The sequence below is a fragment of the Pocillopora damicornis genome, chromosome 6, assembly GCF_964200805.1.
Source record: "Pocillopora damicornis chromosome 6, jaPocDami1.2, whole genome shotgun sequence".
In the NCBI taxonomy this organism is placed as follows: domain Eukaryota; kingdom Metazoa; phylum Cnidaria; class Anthozoa; order Scleractinia; family Pocilloporidae; genus Pocillopora; species Pocillopora damicornis.
In genome coordinates this window covers 3286481-3314290 of record NC_142675.1, presented here as the reverse complement: position 1 = coordinate 3314290, position 27810 = coordinate 3286481, and the positions used below count along the sequence as shown (strand labels likewise).

The 27810-nt window shown below is 37.1% G+C and overlaps 1 protein-coding gene across 3 annotated transcripts; it reads right to left on the bottom strand.

The window, feature by feature from the left end:
• Positions 1–28: 28 nt before the first annotated feature.
• LOC149043471 (uncharacterized) lies at positions 29–26742 on the bottom strand. 3 transcript variants are annotated; one of them, XM_089210177.1, is made up of 9 exons: positions 26612–26742; positions 19133–19851; positions 18195–18851; positions 16954–17142; positions 16097–16207; positions 15766–15867; positions 15240–15344; positions 14179–14280; positions 29–4059 (listed from the first exon to the last, which is right to left on the bottom strand). In XM_089210177.1, the coding sequence occupies exons 2-9, from the start codon at positions 19836–19838 to the stop codon at positions 902–904; spliced, it is 5130 nt and encodes a 1709-aa protein (XP_089066303.1). In that variant the 5' UTR covers positions 19839–19851; positions 26612–26742; the 3' UTR covers positions 29–901. The 3 variants fall into 3 exon arrangements, with proteins under 3 accessions (XP_089066303.1, XP_089066304.1, XP_089066305.1); XM_089210178.1 differs by lacking the exon at positions 14179–14280; XM_089210179.1 differs by lacking the exon at positions 15766–15867.
• Between the last annotated feature and the right edge of the window lie 1068 nt (positions 26743–27810).

Sequence of the window (27810 nt, the reverse complement as noted above, 5' to 3'; positions counted from 1 at the left end):
CGCATCAACAAGAAATAGAGGAGAAAAATTGAAATTCTACTGAAAATACTTTTATTTATATCAGTTACGTCTTAAGAAATACATAAATGGTTCAAGTAAACATACCATTACAAAATTAAAAAATGTCTTGTAACAACTTTTCTAAAAAAAAGTTCACTTCGAAAAATAGATTGTTCTTCACAGCCTACAACAAAGCCTCATGTAGTCATCATAAAGAGTCTTACCATACAACATGGCTACAACTCTATTAATTAACTCTTTGCACCTAAGAATTATCAACTTCTAATTTCTCACAGGACTTAAAAGTGTCAGCACATTATCATACTAAAGTAAGTTTATGAGAATCAAGTAACTGATCACCAAAGAATAAATACTTTAACCTTAAACCAATTATGGCAGTCCCTCTAGAAAATATATATATATGAGCAGAATTTATTACTAAAGACAAAAATATTACATCCGATTTTCAACTACAGCAAAATCCGAGGCAGTCCAATGTTTCCAAATTATCCTCACGCGGATAATCTGGCGGTTTACACGCACGCGCGTTACAGATGAAGCATAGTTTCTTTTAACAGCTTTATCCATTAAACGTGACAAGGTAAAAGTTGTGTGGATAACATTGTAATAAAGTGTATCGGTCTCTTGACTAAACGTACACGCTTTTATAAAAGCTCTTACAAAAGTAAATAATCGTGGCAAACAGATGCTACGTAACTCTTATACTAATACTGATATCGATAAATGGAAGCTACTGTACATTTACCCTGTTCAAGGTCAGAGTCATTAATCGCTGCTTATTCCTGACTTAAACGCTTCTTAAAGTTGGTCATAAGGCAAGGTAGCCATGTCCTAGAAGGGTTCAATTTATTGCAAGTATTGTCACATGAGGGTGACACTCCTACGTAACACCCAGAGCAGCAGCACTATCATCACCAATTTCATTATAACTCAAATCCAACGTTGTCAGCAATATGTTATATTTCAAACACTCACCCAGAGCAGCAACACTATCATTACCAATTTTATTATAACTCAAATCCAACGTTGTCAGCGATTTGTTATATTTCAAACACTCACCCAGAGCAGCAGCACCATCATCACCAATTTTATAATGATTCAAATTCAACGTTGTCAGCGATTTGTTATATTTCAAACACTCACCCAGAGCAGCAGCACCATCATCACCAATTTCATTATCACTCAAATCCAACGTTGTCAGCGATTTGTTATATTTCAAACACTCACCCAGAGCAGCAGCACCATCATCACCAATTTCATTATCACTCAAATCCAACGTTGTCAGCGATTTGTTATTTTTCAAACACTCACCCAGAGCAGCAGCACCATCATCACCAATTTTATTATCCAACAAACTCAACATTGTCAGCGATGTATTATATTTCAAACACTCACCCAGTGCAGCAGCACCATCATCACCAATTTTATTATACCTCAAATACAACGTTGTCAGCGATTTGTTATATTTCAAACACTCACCCAGAGCAGCAGCACCATCATCACCAATTTCATTATCAATCAAATCCAACTTTGTCAGCGATTTGTTATATTTCAAACACTCACCCAAAGCAGCAGCACCATCATCACCAATTTTATTGCTAAACAAATTCAGCGTTGTCAGCGATTTGTTATATTTCAAACACTCACCCAGAGCAGCAGCGCCATCATGTTCAATTTCATTATAACTCAAATCCATCGTTGTCAGCGATTTGTTATATCTCAAACACTCACTCAAAGCAGCAGCACCATCATCACCAATTTCATTATTACTCAAATCCAACGTTGTCAGCGATTTGCTATATTTCAAACACTCACCCAGAGCAGCAGCACCATCATCACCAATTTTAGTAAATTTCAAGTCCAACATTGTCAGCGTTTTGTTATTTTTCAAACACTCACCTAGAGCAGTAGCACCATCATCGCCAATTTCATTATAACTCAAATCCAACGTTGTCAGCAATGTATTATATTTCAAACACTCACCCAGAGCAGCAGCAGCACCATCATCACCAATTTCATTAGCACTCAAATTCAACGTTGTTAGCGATTTGTTATATTTCAAACACTCACCCAGAGCAGTAGCACCATCATCACCAATTGTATTATAACTCAAATCCAACGTTGTCAGCGATTTGTTATATTTCAAACACTCACCCAGAGCAGCAACACCATAATCACCAATTTTAGTTAATTCCAAATTCAACGTTGTCAGCGATTTGTTATATTTCAAACACTCACCCAGAGCAGCAGCACCATCATCACCAATTTCATTATCACTCAAATCCAACGTTGTCAGCAATTTGTTATATTTCAAACACTCACCCAGAGCAGCAGCACCATCATCACCAATTTCATAACTCAAATCCAACGTTGTGAGCGATTTGTTATATTTCAAACACTCACCCAGAGCAGCAGCACCATAATCACCATTTTCAGTAAATTTCAAATTCAACGTTGTCAGCGATTTGTTATATTTCAAACACTCTGCCAGAGCGGCAACCCCACCTTGCAAAGATTTCCTCAATGTTAAGTTTGTCACAGTTGTATTTGTTTTCAGAAAGTTGCTTAAAAAGACAGCTAGAGTTTCATCTACCCTTGAAACTTCAACAGTTTCAGTTTGAAGAGAAGCGCCAAGAGTGGTAGCCAATTTTTCATCAACATTTTTGTTCTTCTTTTTGCATTCATTAACACATTCTAATATAAAGTCCACTTCTTTCTCTTCTTCCTGGTTTAACTGTGTTGCTATGCTTTTCAGAAGGTTCACCACTGTTTCCTCGCATCGTGCTGCTAGCATACCAAATGTAAACAGAAGCACTTCTTTAAGTTGATGGCGATATTTTTTGTCAGCAGCTATGCTGTTCGTACTGATTTCTTTCTGGATAAGCTGACAACTGAGATAGAACGCTGCGAAGAATTCTTGGAAAGTCTTGTGGAGAAAGCTATAACGTCTAGTTGGTCTTAGTTTACTGCCTCCAGGCTGAACTGACAGAAATCCAAATCCAGGTAAATCGCTTGCTTTGTGTTTTCCAAGCTCCTTCTCGTCAAAATCCAAGTTGTCTTCAAGTAAATCTTTCAAAGCTATCGAACCAAGGTGTTTCAATTGGCTTTCGTAAAGGTCAACAAGGTCTTCACCGTTTTCTGGTAGTTGCTGCTTTGTTCTGTACCTTCTTAGTACACACTCCACTATTTCCATGTACAGCTTCGTTCTGCTCTCAGGAAATATACCTTTCAAATCTTCATAAACCAGGCAAAGAAGCGCAGTGTTGAGAGGATTCGTCAATATTTCATATAACTTGCGATCAATATACAGGTGTGCGGTAAGCTGCTTGGCCAAGTTTGGTTCGGCCTTGAAGTACTTTCTGATGAAGGATTGTACATCTTCTTCAGTAAATCCCTCAACTTCTAACAGCGTGTTGCAGTATTTTCGAACTTTGACTCCAGCTTCGTGTCGTGCCGTAGCAACCACGCGACAGTTTGGCAATACACGGCCTTGAATAATTTCTGAAAACATAGGTAGCTTCTTCTCGGAAACTTCATCCAATCCATCGAGTACCAGAAGAACATTAGATTGATTGTGGCGAATGAAGTCGAAGAATCTCTCACGTTGGTCTTCACCAACTTCTCGAGGCAGAAGTTGATCTTCAATGGCCTCCCAAAGGCCAGACTCAACATCACGACATTTGATCAAAAGCACTATTACGATGTTTGCGAAGCAATTTCCGGTTGCGTGTTTTCCTGAGGCCCAGTCGAAAACAACTTTTTTACAGTAAGTGGTCTTTCCCATACCAGGCTTCCCTTCAATCAACACTACTCTTGGTTCTTCACATTCTTCGTGCTGGTTGAAGATTTCAGACATCGTGACAACTCGGTCTGTTGGTGTTCCTTTCGTTTTCTTTCTGCAGATGACTTTAAGTCTGGTGTAGATGTCGTCAAAGGAAAAGTGAAAATCTTCACACCAGGGAAACGGTGCCAGCCAACCTTCCCGATTTTTGTAGAGTTGACGAATATTATCAATAATTCCAGTTGGGTCAAATCCATCTGAAAAAGAATTAGTTGTTAGTTTTCTGAGGCATTCTTACCGACACGCTATATGACGCCATGACTCTCGGAAAAATAAGCAATTATACGATGACACTGAGAATGATATCGTGAAATATCACCACTTAGGTCTGAGTTATCTGACGAAGCCGAAGGCTGAAACAGATGTTATTGACACGAAGTTTGATAATTCATAATAACATGAAAAAAAAACCCGGAATCAAACAGATATTTTTTTCATTTTGAAAACAACTGCAAAATAAAACATTTCTCTCTGAGGGTGCAAAATTTTGAGAACACTACACGGTCGAGGGGCTCGGAAACTAGGCAGACTCTGAACTCGACATGATCAATATCCGCTGCATGTAATGGGTTATTAAGTCAATCTCTTATGCTACTGTGTATCAATTAAGTGGCGATCTCTGTAAGAGTGGTCCAAGGCCTTTCACATCAGAGAAAAGTTTTGCCTCAAACTTTACCCATTAAATTATCTTTGGTAGTAAGTAAATAAAACCACGTTGGTTTCTGGAAATACGTTAAAAAAAGTTTTTGAGAGCTCTCAATAGTCAGAGCTGCAAAAAGCAGCCTCCTCGTAACACACCGCATGCAGCAAGAAATCGTTTGTGCTCCTAAATTTTGTGATATATAAGGGGTTTAGAAGGCATTCAATTTTGATGTGTTCATTCAGAGGTTAACCATAATTTATTTAAAAACACTCCTTAGCCGTTTTTTTTTTTAATTAGTTAAAAGTACTCTTCCTTTCTTGGGTGATATTTCTCAAGTTCAGACCAGACCATAGAAAACTGCTGTGGATTTCTTCTGATAAGATGTTCGAAATTATAGAAATGTAAAAACATCTTTCACTTATTCATTTTCTTCGTCTTAGTGACTTCAAACTTTTGGTGATTTTGCTAACGTGACATTAGAATTATGCATAAATCTTAGATTTCAACAATTTTAAAAAGAAAAGATAGCAGGGTAGAGCATTAAGAACACACAAATTGATTTTCTAAACATTTTAAACGGCTAAATTCTGACAAATAATTCTGTATCGTGACGAAAAAGGTGAACACACCGTACCGAATATCATATTGATTAGCGTTCGGTCAACGTGTTAATGAGGAACTTTTTTTAAAAAAAATTGGTTTCTGTTATTTCACATTTGAGTTTAGAGGGTTTAAGCTATTCAAACCTGTATGAGCAAAAGATCACTTCATCGCTGCCTTCTACTTTCTTTCTGAAGACTTCTGATATGCGGCTATTGATTATTACACCTCGTAAAGCTGATTGCTCAAACACTTTGTTTACGACTGTTGAAAGGATCGACTCATGGTTCTCCGTCTTCGTATTTACATTGCTTTGAAATAGTATAGATTAGTAAGCTGAAACGAAAAATTAATCAGGGAAGTTTACGAAAAATCCAGCAAAGCACATACCAATGTATGCGCCCAAGATGGCTGCAACGTGTTACTTTGTTCTCATCATATTAGGTTTTTTTATTTGTTTTCCTACTTTCTTTCGATCATCATTTATCAATTTTTCGGTTTATGAGAGTCCTCTTACTTTATTGCTGAGATGTCATGGTCCTCCTCGCGCAGTTAGATTGGTGGATGGAAGAAACAAACTTAGGCGCTCGATTTGTACTTGGTGCAAACGTGGTCACTTGACGCTTGGTCTGCCTACAAAATTTGACCTTACTATCTTCGTGGACGTTGAATTTAATCCTGGTCCAACATCCCCTCGGATGGTGGGGATACATAAAGAACAAAACGCCTATCTGGGATATGAGTTCTCTGCGTTTTCGACTGCAACGAAATCGATGAATTGGCTTAATCACAATTCACAACACACTTCTCCATTAGTGCCTTTTGTTCGTCGTACTCAGAGCTTCTGCTACAACTGGAATCTCCCATGTATTTTACTTCCTCTGGGCAAAAATTGTCAAAGACAGTTTAGAGGTTGCAGAGCGGGAAAAATAGTTCAAGAAAAGCGGCGGCGCTTGAATTATATTCGAGCTTTGGTCTCACCCCAAGGCTGTCGATTAAATTCTTCACGATTTACATGCACGATGAAGACTCCTGTTGGATCGAATCTTAGAAATTTAATTGAACTTACTCCTAACCCGATTAAAAGCTACACACCAAGGGCTCGCTTCGTGAATTTTTGCTTGCTAAATGCTCGTTCAATTAACAACAAGACTACTATCATCAAGGACTTTGTCGTCGAAAATAATATTGATCTTCTTGGCTTGACAGAAACATGGCTTCAATCAGATGCTGACAATGAATTAATTATTCGTGATTTATGTCCTTCAGGTTATTCATTTCATCATGTTCCTAGACCTGGTTCTACTCGTGGAGGAGGAGTTGGCTTGTTATTTCGATCATCTTTCAACTTAAAGTTGCAGCCGCTCAAGAAGTTTTTGTCCTTTGAATATATGGATTTGTTATTGTCAAGTACAGTCGGTTTAAAACTCAGAGTTATTATTGTTTATCGCCCACCTCCCTCGACCTAGAATGGTTTAACACCCTCATTGTTCCTTGATGAGTTTTCTACGTTCCTGGAGCACTATATCGCTGATCCTGGTGGAATATTATTAGTTGGTGATTTTAATATACATGTTGACACCTGTTCTTCCCAACACTCAACTGAATTTCTTCAATTGTTGGATTCTTTCAATCTTACTCAACATACACATGGCTCAACGCATAAAGATCGACACACCTTAGATCTTGTGATTACAAGATCTGACGATAGTATTGTTTCGAATTTAACAATTGGTTCTCCTTTTGTCATCTCTGATCATGCTGCTGTTCACTTCCAGCTCTCACTTAATAAGCCGCCGCTCGACAAGAAGATTATTTCATTCAGAAAGCTTCGATCTATTGATTTTGATAATTTCTGTGCTGATGTTATGAATTCGAGCCTTCCTGATCTTTTTGCCTCGTCATCGTCATCCTTGGATTATTTGATTGATCAATATAACAGAGTCCTTACTACCATACTTGAGACTCATGCTCCACTGCAAAAAAAGTTAGTTACTTTGCGTCCCGCTGCACCTTGGTATTCTGAGGAGATAAATAATTTAAAGAGATCCCGTAGAAAACTTGAACGACGCTGGCGAATGACAAAACTTCCTTCTGATCGTAAGTTGTTTATTGAGGGATGTGATGCTGTCAACAACTTAATTCGTGATTCCAAGAAGAATTATTTCGCATCATTAATCAATGAGAATCAGTCAAATTATAAACAGCTTTTTAAGATAATTGATAAACTACTACAAAGGAAAACAGATATTCAATATCCCCCCTGCAAATCGCCCACTGATCTTGCTAACAAGTTTATTAAGTACTTCACTACAAAGATAGATAGAATACGGGGTCATATAACGACTGCTGCTTTCCCTCATCGAGATACGGTTGCTGTTGTTGACAACGCCTGTCCATATTCTTTTGATATTTTCAAAATGGTAACAGCGGATGAAGTTCATACATGTATCATGAATCTGGCTGCTAAGTCATGTGCTCTTGATCCTCTTCCTGGTTATGTTACAAGAAATGCACTTAGTGTTCTGTTGCCTTTCATTTCCAAAATCATAAATATCTCATTGGAATCTGGTCAGATGCCTTCGCAACTCAAGGTTGCAATGTTACGCCCGCTCCTTAAGAAATCTTCTTTGGATCATACTCAATTCTGCAATTATCGTCCTGTATCGAATCTTTCATTTATTAGCAAAGCAATTGAAAAATTGGTAGCTAATCAACTTATCTCCTACATTAACGATTATGAGTTAAATGAGACATTCCAGTCGGCGTACAAGAAATATCACAGTGCTGAAACTGCACTTATTCGTGTTCACAATGATATTCTTTCTGCCATTGATAATCGTCGAATCGTAATTTTGCTGTTGTTAGACCTTTCCGCTGCCTTCGATACAGTCGATCATACCATCCTCCTCTCTCGTTTACGTGTACGGTTTGGGATAGCTGGGAAGCCTCTATTATGGTTGCAATCTTATTTATCGAATCGCACGCAATATGTCTCCGTTGATGGTGGTACTTCGACGAAACATGACCTTAAATGTGGAGTGCCACAAGGATCTGTCTTGGGACCCATTTTGTATTTGCTTTATACTTCACCGCTTTCAGATATCGTAAAGAAATTTAACCTGAGCTATCATTTTTATGCTGACGACTCACAGCTTTACTTGTCTTTCCAACCAACCGTACTGGGTGATAGGGATCTAGCGGTTTCTAGCATCGAGAGCTGTGTGGATGAAATCAGTCATTGGATGATGGTTAATCGTCTTAAATTAAATAAAGACAAAACTGAATTATTGGTAATTTCCGCTAAACATCTTCCAAGACCACTCCTTCACGAAATTTCAGTTGCTGGTGAGACTATCCCTTCCGTGCAAAAGGCGAGGAATATCGGCACTATGTTCGACAGCCATTTTTGCTTTAAGGATCATATTACTGACATTTGTAAATCTTCATTTTATCATTTGCGAAATATTAGCTATATCAGGAAATATCTTTCAGCGACCACTACTGAATTGCTGGTTCATATGTTTGTATCTTCGAAGCTGGATTACTGTAATTCCCTTTTGTATGGCCTACCAGCCTACGCTATAAAAAGACTACAACACGTCCAGAATGCCGCGGCGCGCCTCGTCACACTTACAAAAAAGCATGATCACATTACGCCTGTTCTTTTCAATCTTCATTGGCTTCCCGTTAACCAACGTATTATCTTTAAGATTTTACTTATAACCTACAAGGCACTTAACAACCTGGCACCGTCGTACATTTGTGATCTGCTTACATCTTACACCCCATCGCGTCAACTACGCTCATCATTCAAGCACCTTCTGGTTTCTCCATCCTATAACTTGAAAACATATGGCGCAAGATCTTTCTCTGTAGCAGCACCATCATTATGGAATGCTTTGCCAAGTGAAATTGCAAATGCTCAGTCTGTGTCTGTTTTTAAACGTAGATTAAAAACTTTACTCTTTAGAAAAGCCTTTTATAATTAATATTAGCTGTCTTAAGTGTTAATGTTTAAGTTTTTTTTGTAGGCGCCGTTGAACAGTAGGATACTGGCGTGGTATAAATCTTTTATTATTATTATTATTATTATTATTATTTATAATTAATATTAGCTGTCTTAAGTGTTAATTTTCAAGTTTTTTTTCTTGTAGGCGCCTTTGAACAGTAGGATACTGGCGCGGTATAAATCTTTTATTATTATTATTATTATTAAACATGCTTAAAAAAGGCATTTATTTAGACTTCATATTTCAACGAACTTCACAAATCTTACTTGTTTATCTTGTAAGTAAACGATGGCAGATTAATTCCCGAAGCGCTTTCTGAGTTTCCTGATCCCTCTCCTACTGCTTTTAGACTTACACAACAGGAAAAAATCAAAAGGAGGAAGATACAGCTGTTTTGAAACGCCATTTGACGAGGGTAAATCTGCTTTTTGTTCGACACTTTACATATCAAAACAAAGGAAATTTGTTCCTCTTTTTGATTCTGGCGGTACATTTTTAATTTGCGCCTGAGTAAAAGAGTTATCGCCCGAGACCCTTCGCTCGGTCGTGTTTTGATCAAAAACGCTTGTTAATTTCACGCAACCGCTCGGAGAAAAAGTAAAAATGACGAGGGAAAAACGTTACCTTCAAGTAAGGAAATTAGCGAAAAAGAAAGCCACAATATTATAGTTTAATATTTCAGAGGTACATTGAGTGCTTTTTCCGTAGAGAATCCGCACGATGGTAAAACATTCGAAAATTGCACTCGATTTGAGTGGGGTGTTGAAGTGAGCGTGGTCACTACATTTGTGTTAAGACTATTTTTACCCCACGAGTTTGATATGACGCACAATATAATACGAATTATATATCTTTAAATAAAATATGGTCAGTTTAAAAATTCATTCAAAAGGTGATTTTTAGAGCTCTCTTAAAGGAAGCGGGATTCTTACATAATTTAAGGCTTGGATCTAACTTGTTCCAGGTTGATACACTTTTATAATGACACGTTTTCTGTCCTGTTGCAGTTTTGAAAAGGGGAATGTTTCGTCGTTGAAAGTTTCTGGTTATACGTCCAGATACGCTGCCTCTTGTTATATACATAGATGTTAAGTATTCCGGGGCTTGATCCGTCATACATTTAAATGTTAAAGTAGCATCTCGGCAATACAATTGTGTTCTTAAAGGGAGCCAACCTAAGGTTCTTAATACAGGAGAGATATGGTTATACTTCTTTACGTTGCAGATAATTCGCGCGGTAAAGTTTTGAACATATAGCAATTTACGAATATTACAGGCTGAGGTAGATGACCATACTGATGAACAGTAATATAGTTTACTGAAAAAAGCGCGTTTATTATGGTTTCAAGCAGTTGTTTATCGAAAACGAATTTAATACAGCTTATTTCAGATAATTTCCACAAGCAAGACGATACAGTACAAATATGGTTATCAAAAGATATCGTGGGATCAGAAATTACTCCAAGGTCTTTGACTGATTGAGCCGGGTGAATGTCTTTTCCTGAGGGGGATAAAAGTCCAGTAATTTCGAAGACATTCCTCGGCTGCCAAAAACCATTAGTTTCGTCCTATCTGGATTAAGCATTAAAAATTGTCGAAAAACCACTGAATTGCGAATCAGTTGTAAGTCGGAATTAACACTTTGAGTGATCCAAGCAGAGTCGTTCACGGTAAAAGACAATAAGAGCTTAGTCATCCACGTAGCAAGCAGTTGAACAATTTTAACAAACATTTGGTAAATCGTTTACATAAATACTAATTATCAAGTGTCATATGATAATTTCTGATTTTAAAACTGATAAGGAAGTTATCAGGGCGAAACGGAGCTATGTGAGAGATCTTTACAAAGTCTGTACGAAAAATCCTAAAAATTTATCAGCCCGCTTCCTTTCCCGGCGTCATGTTAACTATATGCAAGATGTTGGTCAAAAAATCAGCCTGGCAGATGAGATAATTCTCCAACTTGCCTCTTTGGCTCAGTTGGTAAAATTGAAGTATATTCAGTCGCGAAATCCAAAAGTTTGAGGCTTGGATCCTCTACAATGCCAGTGACTGTTATTTATTACCATTCTGTCATAAATAAAGCCATGATACCCACAGGTAAGCGATAATTTTAAAAGTTACAGGAAGAAACCTGTGAAAGGTTCAGGCTTCGATGAAATTCGAACCTGTGCTTCCGATTGAAATGGAAAAAACTGCAACTTCCCATAATTACATTTCTAATCATTTTGCAGATGCAACACTACTTTGTTCGCACATTGTCCAGAAACAAGAGTCCTGGGAAATTCCTCGAAGAAACTTAACGGATCTAATTCGAAATAACCTAAGGGGTGGTACGCTAAGCTTATTTTCTTTGTAGAAACAATGTATGTCTTAAAGAAGACAACGGTAAATCGTTAACACAAGGTCCACAAATAGTCCTGGCCAAATGTTAGAGCAACATATAACAGGAACAAATTAAAACACGTGAAAAGAAGAAACTCAAAATTGCCTTAAAAGCGGCACTGGTAAAGCTGATTTTACCGCCATGATGGAAGGCCTAGGCCTATTTAAGGCTAACTCAGACAAACCTTCTTAATACAGGTAACGGTTTTGAACTTTTAAAGACCAGAAACTGTGATGATTAGATAATCCAGAGAATACACATCCCTTTCAACTGATGGTCTACCTGTTCCGTCTACATGCTTCGGCACATTGCAACTATTCTTGATAGCTGAAGACAACACTCTTACCATAATTGACTATAACAGGGGAGAATCTAGGCTTCACGGTTCTCTAAAGTAACGTTGGTGCATTTTAGTTTGTTGTAAGCAAATCCACATCTACGAATATGAATATCGTGACTGCCGTGTAACTCTCAGGTATACACTACCAAAGAGGGTATAGAAGAGATTAAAAGTAACACTTAGGTATACACTACACAAGAGGGTATAGAAGAGATTAAAAGTAACCCTCAGGTATACACTACTCATGAGGGTATAGAAGAGATTAAAAGTAACCCTCAGATATACACTACCCAAGAGGGTATGGAAGAGATTTAAAGTAACCCTTAGATGTACACTACCCAAGAGGGTATAGAAGAGATTAAAAGTGACCCTCAAGTATACACTACCCAGGAGGGTATAGAAGAGATTAAAAGTAACCCTCACGTATACACTACCCAAGAGGGTATAGAAAAGATTAAAAGTAACCCTAAGATATACACTACTCAAGAGGGTATAGAAAGGATTAAAAGTAACCCTCAGATATACACTACCCAAGAGGGTTTGGAAGAGATTAAACGTAACCCTTAGATATACACTTCCCAGGAGGGTATAGAAGAGATTAAAAGTAACCCTCAGGTATACACTACCCAAGAGGGTATAGAAAAGATTAAAAGTAACCCTTAGATATACACTACCCAGGAGGGTATAGAAGAGATTAAAAGTAACCCTCAGGTATACACTACCCAATAGGGTATAGAAGAGATTAAAAGTAACCCTTATACCCTTAGGGTATAGGAGATATTAAAAATTAACCCTCAGATAGGAAATGAAAAAATTGAATTCACGCTAATAAATATCAGGAGGCTGTTCTTTGTCGGACTCTTTCTTTTGACTGAAAGTTGAGGCATCCACCGTTAACTTAAATAATCATTATCCTTTACTAGTACGCGAATGTCGTTGTTAAGCTCGGCCATTCTTGACTGACATCTCTGCAATTCCCCATGATTATTCGACTAGAGGTATTTCCCGCCTAAAGTGCACGGTCGAGAGCAATTTGATTTAACAGGATTATTGTCGAAAACGTGAAAAGGCTGTACCACGCTTCCCTATAAAGTCATGGTTTATTCACTTGATTTAACGATTCTATTTCAACGCTTTGGTTAACTCCCATTCACAACTCTCGACTTATTCGAAAAAACACGCACTGAATGTTCCGCTGTTAGCAAGTGGAACAATGCCAAATAAGGGGCGATAAAATAAGTACCGCATACATGTTGTTTGTTAAACGAAATCACTTATAAATGTCAATCAAATTAAGAATAATTGACGTATCGTACAGTTTCCAACATTACATCCTCACGAATGCATCTGCAGGAAATTCTCGCTGTATAATTAGTCCGGCACAGAGACCAAATGAACATACAACATGTTTGGTGACGTGGTATTAAACGAACAGCTTTTGTTGGCGCGGCTGAGAACTGCTGGCGGGACAGAACGTATTGCAGTCATCGGGGAATCGACGAAAGATTTCGTTCTTTGCATTTGGCTTAATTCCACATTAGCTTTTCGTTAGCACATATGGTCGAGATTGTATTCCGTAACTCTAGAAAGCTCAGCCGATCAATGGAAGACTTTGGCCTCCATGATAGGATCGCGCCAGGTGATTCCGGTCTAAGATTTGTTGCGTTTTTGTAATTGACATTCGCGCTTAGATGAAGTATTAATTATCAGATGAGCCTTTAAGTTAAAATCAACAGGTTTAAATAACCCCATAGATACCTACCGACTGCAAGCGTTAAAGTAATTCTCTACATTGATGACAGAAATGATAGCGCCTCTATAGAATGCAGGCTGCGAATTCTTTTCGGGGCCAAAGCTCCTCATGAGATACCGTGCTGCTAACAACTGAGCTACGAAGCCACACGTTGGATGTGAGGCAAAATATGAAGGGTTATTCTTTCCTATGGAGGCATCTGATTCAATTTGTGATGAAATAACAATTGCTGTAACTGATTCCTACCCCAATATTTCAAACTATTTTTTTTATTATTCTCCTCAAGCACTGATATTATTAGGGTTTAGTGTAAATATACGTTCGATCGCACATGCTACAATCTGATTGGCTTAGCTACTCACTATTTATTCCGTGACAGATAGAAAGGAATGTAAACAGCACAGGGGATGGCACATTTGTATTAATATTCGATAAAAACACGAGCCTGCCTTTCTTCCCAGTCTTGAATGACTTTTAGATTAAATTAAAATATTGGATTTTTCGCTCTCAGTTTCATGCGTGATAGTTGACTAAACTTCGCCCTCAAAATCCAATTGTTAGTTAGTTAGCGCAGTACGCACCTTGCTGCTTTGTTTCTCTTTGTTGTGCTACCAAATCGTCCAACCTGTAACTCATGTTTCCAAAATCAATTTTGATTTGATCAAGGTAATTTTTGACGCCCCCTAAGGATGAACATTTCAATATTATTAGCGGAATAGAAGCCTCAACTGATACCCACTCCATTTAAAATAGATCGCGTATGAAAAACAATAAACTTTTAAAAAATAACTTAATGTCATTGCTAATGAGCGAGAGTAATTCCCAGCTCTGTTGTGCAACATGTCAAATGGTTTTGGCAGAGGTTTAAGTAACTATTTCCATAACCGGGTGACGATGGTCTTATAGGCGGCTGTGCCCGGAAAAGAGCTGTAAGGCAAAACCCAAACACGACAGCCTCGCCGGTTACACGAACGGCGATGAGAAGTCTTATGGCAAATCCTTCTAAGGAGCACCTTTTTGCACGCAAAAGACACAAGTCTACTTTCAATGAAAATTAAGCATTATTCATTGCCCATCTTTAGACTTTTCTTTCAAGTTTTTGTCTAAACTGTGTATTGAAAACAAACAGTACCTCTTTACTGTATTGTTCGTAATTTCCGTGCTATCGTTTGCCAAATTGTGTCAGTATATTTGGCTAATTCATTATTTGCAGTGTGAGTCACGTTAGTTCACAAACTTTGAGTCGGTTATTTAAACGAGGTCTAACCCAAACCACGGTTTTACACAATGAGCCTTAGGCATTCCCTAGAAGAGGGTTGATTTAAGTAAATAAATGTCCTTCCGCAGTTAGCTTTAGGCTCTCTTGACACTTTTCACAAAAATGACTTTTCAGACAAAAGGTTCGGCTAAATTGAAGATGGTTTAGGATGTGGTTTTATTAAACAACGGCCAAACTTTGTGTAAATGACCGGGCCTTTATGTTTCGTTTTACGAGGTTATATAGGTTTAAACTGTTTTCACGTTGTTCACTCAAAAAATGCATCATTCTTACGGTGAACACCCTCTTAATATTAACTCTCCCGAAGCTCCACATTTCAATAGATGAATCGCCCTTGAATTCATAGCTGCTGTAGGGACTAACCTTGATGCTGTGTTTCCTCTTGTCGGGCCATCATTAAACTTGACAACTTGTCTTGTATGTTTCCAATTTCACTTCTCATCTGATCAATGTCATTTGTCATTTTTTCTAAATTTCAAAGCACATATTTGTCTGAAATAAGTCCAGGTTTCTTTTTCCCTTTACTTTAAAAGAAATAGCTGAAACAAGTTTTTTATTCGTATTTCATGCGTATATGAAACAACCAACAATGGAAACCAGAAATCCTTCATTCATTCCTTTAAATTTATTTGGGAGTATTAGTACCATTAATACTTCTTTTTTCGTTTTTACTGTTTCTTGCTGTTGTTTTTCTTTCTTTTGGGGGGGAGGGGTTGTGGTACATTTTCATCAAACATTAAAATAATCAAACCGCATACAGCAATATGCACCTCACTGCTCTTTGACAGTTGATAGGTTAGAAAATTTTAAAGCACCTCCCATACTTCTCAATTTTAAAAGGTTAATATTAATTGTAAAAGTCACGTAATAAATTGCATTAAGAATTCACCCTGATCTTGTGCTTCATGTCGTCGTGCCATTAAAGTGTCCAGCTTATCACGTATATTTCCAACTTCAGTTCTCATCCAGTCAAAGTCATTCGTCACTTTATCTGAGGGTAACAACATTTTTACGGTTTCGTAAGTTAGAACTTCCCTTCGAAATTGGGTCTAAATCCTCTTTAAAAGGATTAAATGTCTTCTCAGGTACAACTAACGCCCAAACAAGCGTTAAAAGCTAACAAAAATATGTGTTAAAGATTGATAAATCGCATGCCAAAACATAATTTATTTTTTGGTCAGAGATTAAGCGAGAGAGATGGAGTTTCATCCTAAACTTACCTCGATCCTTTGTTTCCTGTTGTCGAGCCATCATCGTATTCAATTTTTCCACAATATTTCCTACTTCACATCTCAGCTGATTAAGGTCTTTTTTAATGTTCCATGTGCTAGCTGAGTGTGAAAACCACGTTAGTTTTCCTGCAGCAAAGTCTGACTGTTGTTTGTTTGTTTGTTTTTTTACATAACATTTATAAACCCCTCCTCTCCCAAGATCATGATCTCTTTTTTGGTAACTATCTGGATTTTTTTTTTCTTTCTATTTTGTTTCTGTTATCTTTTATCTTTTTTCCACGCTCGTGACGAGACGAAATACATTTCTCTATTTCTTTTACCGAGCTCAAAATATACCTTCTTTCTTATACTATTTAAAAACATGCTGCTATCAACACTGCTGATCCTAATAGCATGCAGGACGCGTGTCATATAATTATAAACTCGGTAAGGGGCCCAGCTCACCATAGAGTCTCTGTGTTGCTTAGTGGTCCAAGAACATATATCAAATCACTCAAATCACTTCGGTGGAGGTCATTAGCCTCTGAATTTTCCTCATTTTAGTTGTTTTACATAAACCATGCTAACTATAGAATACCGGCCATTTCACGTGGCTCATGGAGTGAATTGTTATTCAGCACCACATCACTCAATTTAGCCACACGTTGTTTCTCCCACCACCTTAAGAGGCCTTGTTAAACCAACTGGAATGTAAACTCAAAATAAGAGTAATTTAATTTCCTATTTGTGAACTATTACTGAATAAATCATCTTGATTTATAATCCATACAAAAATATGCAGTGGAACTTAGATCTAAGTCAGACCTATCCTCATAAAAAGAAAAGATTGAAACAGGAAGTAATACCTGCATTAAAATGAGGCCAATCTTGGAATATGACTGGATCATTCAAAATGTTGGCCACGACAGATGCTGCCATCACACAGGCAATTTGTTTCCATTTCTTACTTGAAGACTGCATTTCATCCGCAAAGTCTTTGATGCCCTTTACGACCACCCATTCTGTCTTAAAATCGTGGGCTGCTGCGTAAACTCCTGAAAAAAAAAATACTCATGTCTGTTAACTGTATATTAAGCTTATTTTCTTAGTATCCTTAATATAATTGTCCAATCAAAGTTCACAAAGATTCACACTCTAGCTGTTTGTAAAAATGGACGACGCAAAAAGACGTTAGTTAATTTCGAAATCTGATTTTTTCGATTAGAAAATAATTGTACACTGGGACTGTAAAATTATTCTTCAGGTTTCACCTTGTTCCATGAGCAACTTTCAACATTTCTCAAAAGACAAACTTCTGTCAGATAGAGTTAATCCTTTCACTTTTAAGATCTCATTGGTAATTCTCTTTAACCCTTTATCTCCCGTGAGTGACCAAGTGAGAATTTCTCCTCACTTTATCTATACAATATCATGCAGACAAGTGATGAGAATAAAGAAAAATGTCAATTATGGGATTACTGATCCGATACCAAATTCTCCAAACTAACATAATGAGAATCATTTCACAGACAGTAAGGAGAATTACCAATGAGATCTTGGGAGTTAAAGGGTTGTTATACAATTCCTATGATGTTAGTTAGGAGAGTTTGGTTTTGGATCAACCAATAATCCCCTAATTGACTTTTTTCTTTTCCATTACTTATCTGCTTGGTATCATGTCGTTACTGTACGGAGAAATTCTGTCTTGGTCACTCTTGGGAGTTTAAAGGTTAACAGGGACTGTGATACTATTCCTCAACTCTCAAACTACTCAACAAAATACTTTCTACATTTTTCAGATGACAAATGTAAGACAATTCATGACATCCTGAAGGAGCACACTCAATTTAGCCAGAAGAAGTATTCAGTCACCTTCAACAGCAAAAATCTTCCTACCCCAGCCAAACACAAAATCACTACTATTATGCAATAATGTACAGTATATATATACTTCCTGTATATAATTCCTGCAAAATTTGGCATGCTATATGGTACACACTACTTCTTGGACCAGCAGAGACAATACCAGAGCAGTGTTTTTCAAAACACTTGCTTCAAGTGCAAAAGTTCTTGGCTCATCAATTATTTCAATTATTATGATTCTCACCTCCACCTTCCATTTCAACTGCAATTGCTTCAGGATGTTTCCCAATCATATCTCTGTTTGCCTCTGAGATACTCAGAACCACTCCATCACAGTGCGCTTTGGCATTATATTCATCAGCATTTTGTAAAGGTGCCTTCCAGCCATCAGCCACATGTTTGATTAGGTTACCAATATCTCTGCTGGAGGTAGTTTTGTGTGCAGCTGTTATAAGCTTTGCTGAAACAACCACATCTCCTAACTTGACCTTTTTGCTGTTCAAACCACTGCAGGCACCAACAGAAAAAATAGCCTTGGGTCTCAGTAGCACAATGGCATCTTTTGAAACAGACAAAGAACCCCCAGGAACATCAGGACCTTTGGAGCACCTCATCAATGCGATTTTCATTTTCTTTCCTTGATCATCACCCATGCATCCAAAGTATACATAGCCAGTACTAATGTGGTAACTCTTAAAGGGTTTCTTCAGGTGAGCAAAGCAGCTTAAGAACTCACAGTCTTCCACTGTTAATAAAAGAATATCAACAGGAAGTTCGACAGTTTCCCATGGATTACAGATTGTTGGAAGATCACTCAACTCTGGAAGTTTCACACTGAGCTCCGGTGGGCTGCTATTGCCAGTCTGTGTTGATGTATTTTCCCCTGGCATTATTACTGTCTCTGAAAAAGAAGGTTGTAGTTTTTTTTAAACATTTGTATGTGACAATAAATAGCTTACCCAAATGGAAATCAGAAGATGAGATGAAGGAAAAAGCAAATTATGGATGCAGTTGATGTATCAAGGGAATAAAGATTCACAACTTCAATTACACATATTTGTGACTTTAAAAAAAAAACTGTACAAAATTCAATTTCATCTAATGATCTAGTATGACTTACTGTAAATTATTGACTCTACAAGTTAGTTTAAAACTCTGGTTTTAAAAAAAAATTACACACACCTCTCTCCCATGAATTTTGTTCAGAAATGTCAAAGGAATCCTCCATGTCCCCTCCTTTCCTGGCCTTTTTCACAATCTTGTCCTCATGCAATTTGTCTGTGACAAAGTCATCATCTTTCAACCACTCTCTCAGAAGCTCTCGGTAGTGGTCTTCAAGATCCGCATCCATACAATGGAGTGTAAGATCATCTATGACTTCCTCATAGCAGGTCCCTACAATATGCAGAAAGGTGTCTTTGATGCTGTTCCAGTACAAACTAAAAGTTGGATCATCAACTGAAGCATTAGCAGCATGACTGAAAACTCTGTCCCTGAAAAACTTGATGCGAGTGATGCCAGCTTCTAGAGAGGTGTCTGCTCCTGGAGGAAGGTTATTCCAGCTGGAGGCAGGGAGAGTCAGACCAAAGATATTTGTCAGAAGTAATAGCAGTAGGGAGCTGTCAAAGTTCCCTGAGGAAATTGACGATTTGACAACAGGATACAGTTTCCCCCACTGGAAGGTACTCAGGACTCTCTTCTTTCGCAGTGTTTGTAATTTGGCATGGTTTGTGGGATTAGTCAGAACTGTGTGAAGGTTTTCAGGTGGACATACCCGGTCAAAGATCTCCCTTAACATATGTGATCCAACTTCAACAAGAAGGCGACACAGCTGGGCATAATTGGAGGTCTCTTTGGTAGAAGGATGCAATGGGGTGGCAGAAGCCATGAAATCAAGTCCTCTGTAAAGAAATGCTTGTAAATAATGCATGGAAGGCAACATTACAGAGCACACACAAAAATCATAACTTTATTCTAATTTTGCAACACCAGAATATTGCAGCACTCAAACAACGAGTTAAATATCACGCAACAGATCAATAAAATAAGTTTGATGCATCTTCCATTTTAACCCTTTAACCTCTAAGAGCTATGATTGGCTTCTAATTTCTCCTTACAGTATCATCCTTGAATCAAATGTATGGGTCACAAGAATAAAGGAGATCATCAAAAATTTAAAAAGTTCCTGATTCTCCAGTCACACTTTATCTGTTTTCTCATATTCAATATACAAAATATTCCTTCAACTTGCAGGTAGCTGGTGCTAATCCAGGCGGGGCAATTTTTTTACTTAAGGTTATTATCAACAAAATAGGGTGCCTTCAGGAAAAAATGGTCCAACTCATGTTACTATTAAAGAAACTGTAATAAACAGAGATGCTTACTATATTATGGCTAGTTTAATTAAAGATAAAGTCAAAAGGTACAGGGGAAACTTACATGTGCTCTGTTGCACAACATTTGATATCTGTTTACTTGATGCTAAACACATGATTAGATTAAAACAGAAACCTTAGAAAAATATACATCACAGTAAAGCTTATAAAGTACGGATTATTGAAATAACAAAACTTTTCACAGTTTTTGTTTTGTTAGGTGCACGTAAGCATTTAAATGCAACATTGATGGTGTTTGCTTTACTGAATTACCAGCCTCTGTGTTACCCCAGACCTCGAAACAACCTGGACAGTATCACCCAGCAGATAATGGGCTGACAAAGAGTGTCAGGCAATTTTGATCTTCCCATAATGGTTACTGAAAAAATCTATTGTGAGGTTGGATTTCCCTTGATGTCAAACTCCAGTAAATTACAAGAGAAATATTTCAAATTTCGTTAACGCCTTATGCACTTCTGTGCAATAATATCTGAGGAACATTCAAGCCAATTTTCATGAAAACCCAACAACTCTACATACACTATTAATGTAGAGGTAACTTGGGTAATATCAAATCTCAAGTTTTTGGCCTCCAAAGAAATTAAGAGTTTTCTTGCCTCCTTTTTAAAAGTGTGTGTCAAAGTGGTCATGCTGCCAACCAGTGAAACACAACATGGAACCCCCTGGCAAGCCTCCTGACAAAGAACTCCTTTGAAACTTGCGGGAAAGGTCATTTTGTGAAACAGGATCATGAGTTAAACATAATCCAAAAGTTATCAAGCAAGCTGGTGAAAATGAACAACTTGACTTCAATTTCTTTGGTTCGTGCTCTTTTCCACTTTTTAAGACCACTCTTTTAGGCCATTTGATGAAGACTCTCATTACTCAACATTTTGCAAAATGTGTTAGAGATTTCCAGTGAATGTGCAAAGCAAGATGTGATGAAAAAATTACATGCAAATTGAGATCCTAGACAAAAGCCTGCAGAAACAATTATGACACCTCTGTAAAGGTTTCTTAAAACATTCTTTCTGCTGTATCTCACCTTCTTTTTAAGGTTTTTTCCGCAAATTAAACTTTTTCAATGGTTTAAATTAGTTTCTTTAGCTTATAAGAAAAAAAAATCAAATTGTGAAAAATTTAAGCAGATTTTGACTAAATATGAAAATAATACATGAAAAAAACCGCTAAATATACACAAGAAAATAAAACAGAAAATGAAAGACGTTCATTGTAAAAGAAAAAAATCCCGAGTATCTAAGTGCCCCAAAGATATTCTACAACTGCAAGTTCAATTTGTTTCAATTTTGCCATGTTTAAATTTATAACCATTATGAACATCACGCATTAATTTTCATACAGCTTCATAATATAAGACAGTAATAGGTAGAGTTTTTGCATTTATAAATAAGGGATAGCATGTTCTTTTCTATCAGTAAGGTAAATTAAATGCAATAGTTGCTTTTGAACAACAGCAATTTTGTTTACTATATACTTTTTAGACACATTGCCCTAAGTTGGGAGTCGATAAGTTAAATAAGGTAAAATTAAGGATTTATAGATATTTATGAGGACAGATGATGGAACAATGCATCTTAACTTACATGTAGCAATCATTTGTATGGTCTTTAACTCATTTCAGTGAGAGCACATGCAGTCAATGTGGTTTTTCCAAGAAAGATTTTCATCAATTAAAATACCTATTATAATTATTAATTGATGTAGCTCTTATGTTCTAAACTGACTCTTCTATTTGTTTCACTATCAAATATCCTTCTTTGACAAATTTTCCTTGTCTGTTCCATAGGAAATGTAAAGAGAACAGTGTGTAGAATATGAATACCAATGTCTTAGGGTGCTAAGGGTTAAAAGTCAAATGGGGCACTTAGGGAGAACCCACACAATTCTGTAAAACCCACATCCCTTTGCTACCATCATGACTGAGATTTTCGCCTGCATTTTAACCTTCAAATGGGATGCTGCAGGCATCACCATCCTTAGGGGGGAATGGGGGCATACTTCCCCTGAAAATTGTGAAAAAATATGAATTTTCTATGGCATACTTTAGTTTTAAAGTGAGCATTTCCACTGCTGGAAAAACTCTGAAGCACATTCAAAGTAAACAAGGAGTAAATTATATTTGAAACAATAATAATTTCATAGTTACTTAATGACAGCAGTAGTTTGCTGTGAGAAACAATAGTTTCAGCTTGAGAAAATCATATTAAATTTTTTGCGTGAGTCTCATGATGAATGTGAAAGACTTGAGAGCTTTGAATTAGGCTTTTAAGTGGGGCGGCTAATAAGCAGCAGTTTTCAGTATTTCTGGAGGAGAGGTACAGGCATGTATCAGTTATTCCTTGGGCTCAAAATGAAGGAATGCATAATGTCATTCACAAAAAGCCAGTAGTAAAGTAGAAAGTTGATTTTCAACAACTACTTTGAAAACACATTTCCAATATGGAAGCACAAGAGTCTTTTGATTGATTTTCATCCTACAGGAACTAAAATTTAACTGTTCAATGTTTTGCTAACATTAATTGATGTAAAATTGATTTTCCTTGGCACAGGCATCCACAGTCAGATGGCCCATCAGGCAAAGCTGATGCCCTACAAAAAGTTGATTGTTTTTTTGGGGAATTTCAATCACAGCATGTTTTTCCATCATGAGTTACAAGTGGCAGAGGAGAGAGAGTATATATTGCATTTACCTCCAGAATTTTCCATGTAAATAGAACAAAATACAGGAACACTTGTAAGATTTACAAGAAACAGCTTAATGAGGTATATCATGATTATATCAACAACTTAATTGAAACACCTAGTTCAGATCAGCCTTAAAGAAACTTTGCAGATTTGTTAAAATCTAAAAGACAAGATGACATAAGGATAAATACATTAAAGGAAGATAATACTAATGCATCTGATAATTATGGTAAAGCTAATTAATGTTCTTAATGATTATTTCCATTCTATTCTCACCAATGAAAAGTTCAATTCTTTACTTAATTTAGATCCTAGTCTATCACACCCAAATTTGAATCAAATAATAGTGACATCATTAGGTGTCCAGAAACTTCTTGAATCTCTTACTGTGAATAAAGCTAGTGGGCCACAGAGGTGTGCCAACATATATTCCAAGAGAGCTATCACATGAGTTGGCACCCATCCTGGCTTCATTTTTTCAGATCAGGATCAGTTGCCAAATGACTGGATTAAAGCTAAATGTACTTCCAATTTTGAAAAAGGGGAAAAGATCTTTAGCAAGGAATTATAGACCACTATCTCTTACTTCAGTAACATCTGAAATACTAGAATGTATTACAGTATATGTCATCATATTTGGAAGCACCTGGAAGATCATAATGTGCTTAGTAATTTTCAAAGGGGTTTCTGCAAGCTGAGGAATTGTGAAACCCAACTTATAATGGCAATACATGAAACAGGTTGATACCCTTACATTAGATTTCTCTACAGCTTTTGATAGAGTACTTAATCAGAGGCTGCTATATAAGCTGAGTCATTATGGAATTCAGGGCAGCTTGTTGTCCTGGATCCAAGTGTTTCTTACTAAGAGAACACAGAGGGTAGCCTTGGAGGGTGTTTTATCAAATCAGTGTTTTGTGACATCAGGAGTCTCTTAAGGCACGGTTTTAGGGCCAGTACTGTTGCTGATTTACATTAATAACTTGCCCTTATGTATTTCATGAACAATGAGATTGTTTGCAGATGACTGTTTCCTATATCATAGTATTAATAGTCCAGTTGACTGCCAAAACATACAGAAAGATTTAGATGCGTTAACTAAATGGGAGAAAGATTGGCAAATGTCATTCAACGTTGATAAATGCCACACCATCTGCTTCTCCACTAAAAAATCTAATTTAGATACAACATATGTTCTCAAAAAGCATGTACTAACTAAAGTCCATCACCATTCCTACTTAGGTGTGATACTTTATGAAGACCTTAAATGATCAGTGCATATTGCATATTGCATATAATTATAACATCAAGTGCCAAACAAACTCTTGGTATCATTAGGAGGAACTTTAGAAATGTCTCTGTACATTACGACTCCGGCCCGGATTATTTGTGACTTACTGAAATGGGTGACACCGCTGGATTTTTTACCTCGAAGGCTCGGTTTATTCCTTTGGGCATTGCTTTCGGTGGCTGCCGAAAATGTGTCGAATGATTTCGGTTTTATTCGTTTCGAAAAAGGTGAGATATTTTGGAAGAAGACCAAAGGAACGGCGGAAGGTACTTCAAAAGACTTGCACAATAGTGTAATTAAGCTACCTTGCGCGAACAGACTTGTGATCTTGTATCCTTTTGTTTACATTGTCTTGAGATGAATGAACTCGAGATCGATAAAGTGCAATCATTTGAATGGATTTAGTTTCTATTCACGGTGTATTTTTAGCCTTAATATGTTTTAAGGATTAAAGAGCGTCGCAAAAGATTTAAAAATGGATCTTGGACGAGTTGTTGTAATCACTGCGAAGAGCAAAAGCGAAAATAGTTTATCATTTCGAGCGCCGATCGTTTTGTTTTGATCCGAATGAGTGCACTTGAATTAAACTACTTCTTTATTATGTAAATGTTGCGTGTCATAAATAGTGCTCGTGTTCGCGCGCTGGCGGTTCATTCTTTCACAACTTTCGTCTTGTTCGAATGAACTTGTTGTGATCTGACCGTGTTGCTGTCGATCTCTTAGGAATTTGGACAAAAGCGAAAGTTGTCAGCAAATCGGACAACGCAATTGCAAGCAGATTCCAGGGAGAGTTTATTCCATCTGTTAACAAAAGAAAAATATTTCACCTACATCAAAGAAGTTGCGCTTTTCACGATCTTCGGAAGCATTCCGGCATGCCGGCAAACTCATCGGAATGAATAAGTAATGAGAAAGAACAATAGCCTGAATATATGAATACTTAACAACCTCAATTTTTGAGGTTCACGTTTAATCCGCAATGGAGTTGTCATGAGACTGCAAATCCAAGCTTTATGATAGTGTAGTTAGGCCTAAGATTGAATATGCAAATTCTGCCTGGTATCCATACTTAAAAAAAGATATACATCATCTTGATATGATCCAACATTCAGTAGCTAGGCTTTGTTTCAAAAATTATTCCAAGGAACCAGGAGTAGTAACTGATATGTTCAATAAATTGGAGTGGCCATCTCTCAAAGGAAGACGAATTCTCTCTCAATTATCAATGTTTCATCAGATTGTTTATCAAACTGTTGATATTGACAAAGATTCATATCTTACTCCTTTACCTCGTACTTCAAGGAGTGGTATCTTTAAAACCTTCATAAGACCACATTCAAATTGCAATCAATAAGCATACAGCTTTTTTCTGTGGTCAGTCAACCAATGGAATAGACTTCCAGGCGACATTGTAAATATAGATGATGATAATTTAAAATTTAAGGCTGCTCTGTGTGACCATCTTATCGAAACTGGGAAGTGGTTTCAAAAAATTTCTCTTATCACATATATATATATATATATATATATATATATATATATATTATTATTATTAGTGTTTATTTATTATTTATTTACTACTTTATTGTACTTATATTGATGTGATGCGTTGATCAATACGCTTCATCAATTGATAGAGTAGAAGTAGAAGTAAATTAACCAGATTCGGGAAAAATAATAGATACTCGGTCAAACAATATAAAATAATAAGTTGGTCTCGACACAAATAAACTAATAGTTGGCGAATACGAAGATGTCTCAAACAAACATGCAGAAGGTGCTGACCGAAGCATCACGAGTTTAAACCATTTGTCTTTTAAAACATATTTCTCAGCTTGTAGTCGAGCGAATCCAGCCAGATTCGACAAAATGATAACAAATAAGTGAATCAACATCAAAAACTACCGAATACAGTGATATCAAGAGTAACTATGAGCTCCAATTCGTAAAATACGACCATCTCTTCCGCAAACAAACCGAAGGATCTAACAGAACCACTAATCCATGAGTTGAAGCCATTTGTCTTTTAAAACAAAAACTTAATATCTACTAGCCAAACGAATCCAGCCAAATTCGAAAAAATAATGGCAATTAAGTGAATCATCATCAAAAATTACTAAATAAAGTGACACCAAGGGTAACTATGATCTCCAATTCGAAAAACACGAGCACCTCTTCAACAGGAAGTGCTGACCGAAGCACTAGGCTACGAGGGTTAAGACAAGTCCCTTCCTTGCCATAACATGAATCAAGTTAAAAAGCATGTATATGATAAACAAATGACTTTACCTTGGCGACAATCGTCCGCTTACAAACGTCCAAGAAGTCTTTCGAATTAGAGATCAACCACATACTACCCGCACCTGGGCCATGTTGAAAACTTCTGTAGGAATGATTTCCGGGCTTTTGTCTAATGTGAGAAGAATAACCGAGGAAGACTAGAAGCGAGTTTCCGGGAGATGCACATCTCTCTATGGCGGCAACAGTCAATTTTTCCTGGAAAAACTAGATCAAGGATCACTAGATCACTGGATTGAGGATCGAGGATCGAGGATCGAGGATCGAGGATCGAGGATCGAGGATCGAGGACGAGGATCAGCTCAAAATGAATCAAATAAATTAAATAAATTAATAGGCATGATTGATTGCTTATCTACGTGACTCAGTCATGATCTCCCGTATGCTCAAGCGAAAATAAAAGAAAATAAGTGAAATTGGCACAAATATAACAGATATAATAAATATAATTATACTTAATACGGAAAAAGCCATACCACTTTGTGGTATTTTCCTTTACTGACTATTAGGACAGCTATTGAAGACGGAAAGCTACAGAGCGCGTTCACTTGTGCATATGCTATGTTCACATGAAAATTTTCAAATTATCCCGAGTGTCGGTATGTGACTGCTTATTTAACTTCCGATGCAATTTCAAAACACGAAGCCGTTTTTGGCGACTGCCTGAGTGAACAGCAAATTTTCAGCTGCTTTAAATTCGTTTCTCCAAATTTTTGCTGACCTCATATCCTGAAAGGAAAAGCAGATGAAATGCATCTGCAGAATCACTTGCTTGAAAGAAGACGTTTTAGTCGTTTTTCCAACGGGATTTGACATGAAACATGATTCGGAAAGTGATAAAATTTCATCGTCCCACTGAGTTGTTCTTGTGAGTCCCCTGAAGTATACACAGAATTTGTTGTTCACTTCGGCAAGTCAACAAAGATCTTGATCCAGAAACCCGAGACGGGTGGATAGAGGTGAAGAGGTTAAGCGCAGCTTAAACTTGTCTCCAATGTCTTCTAATAATGTCGTTCAGAATGCGGTTATGGACACTTTCAAAGCAGCGTGTCCGTCTTCGTTTTGATAAATACGATTGTCCTCTATATGGCGTGCAGTTTATCAACAGCACAAACTTGCCCTTGAAAATCGTGTCATCAGAAGCAGGCAGTAACAAGGACAGTTTTTAATTCGGCAAATATCTTTTAGCT

Bases quoted from the DNA above. Each gene is read 5' to 3' on its own strand.
- LOC149043471 (XM_089210177.1), bottom strand. From the start codon at position 19,838: ATGGCTTCTGCCACCCCATTGCATCCTTCTACCAAAGAGACCTCCAAT. The intron at 17,143-18,194 runs GTGAGAATCATA...TTTTTTTTTCAG, and splicing joins AGTTGAAATGGAAGGTGGAG to GAGTTTACGCAGCAGCCCAC. The intron at 4,060-14,178 runs GTGCGTACTGCG...ATTCTTTTTCAG, and splicing joins AAGAGAAACAAAGCAGCAAG to ATGGATTTGACCCAACTGGA.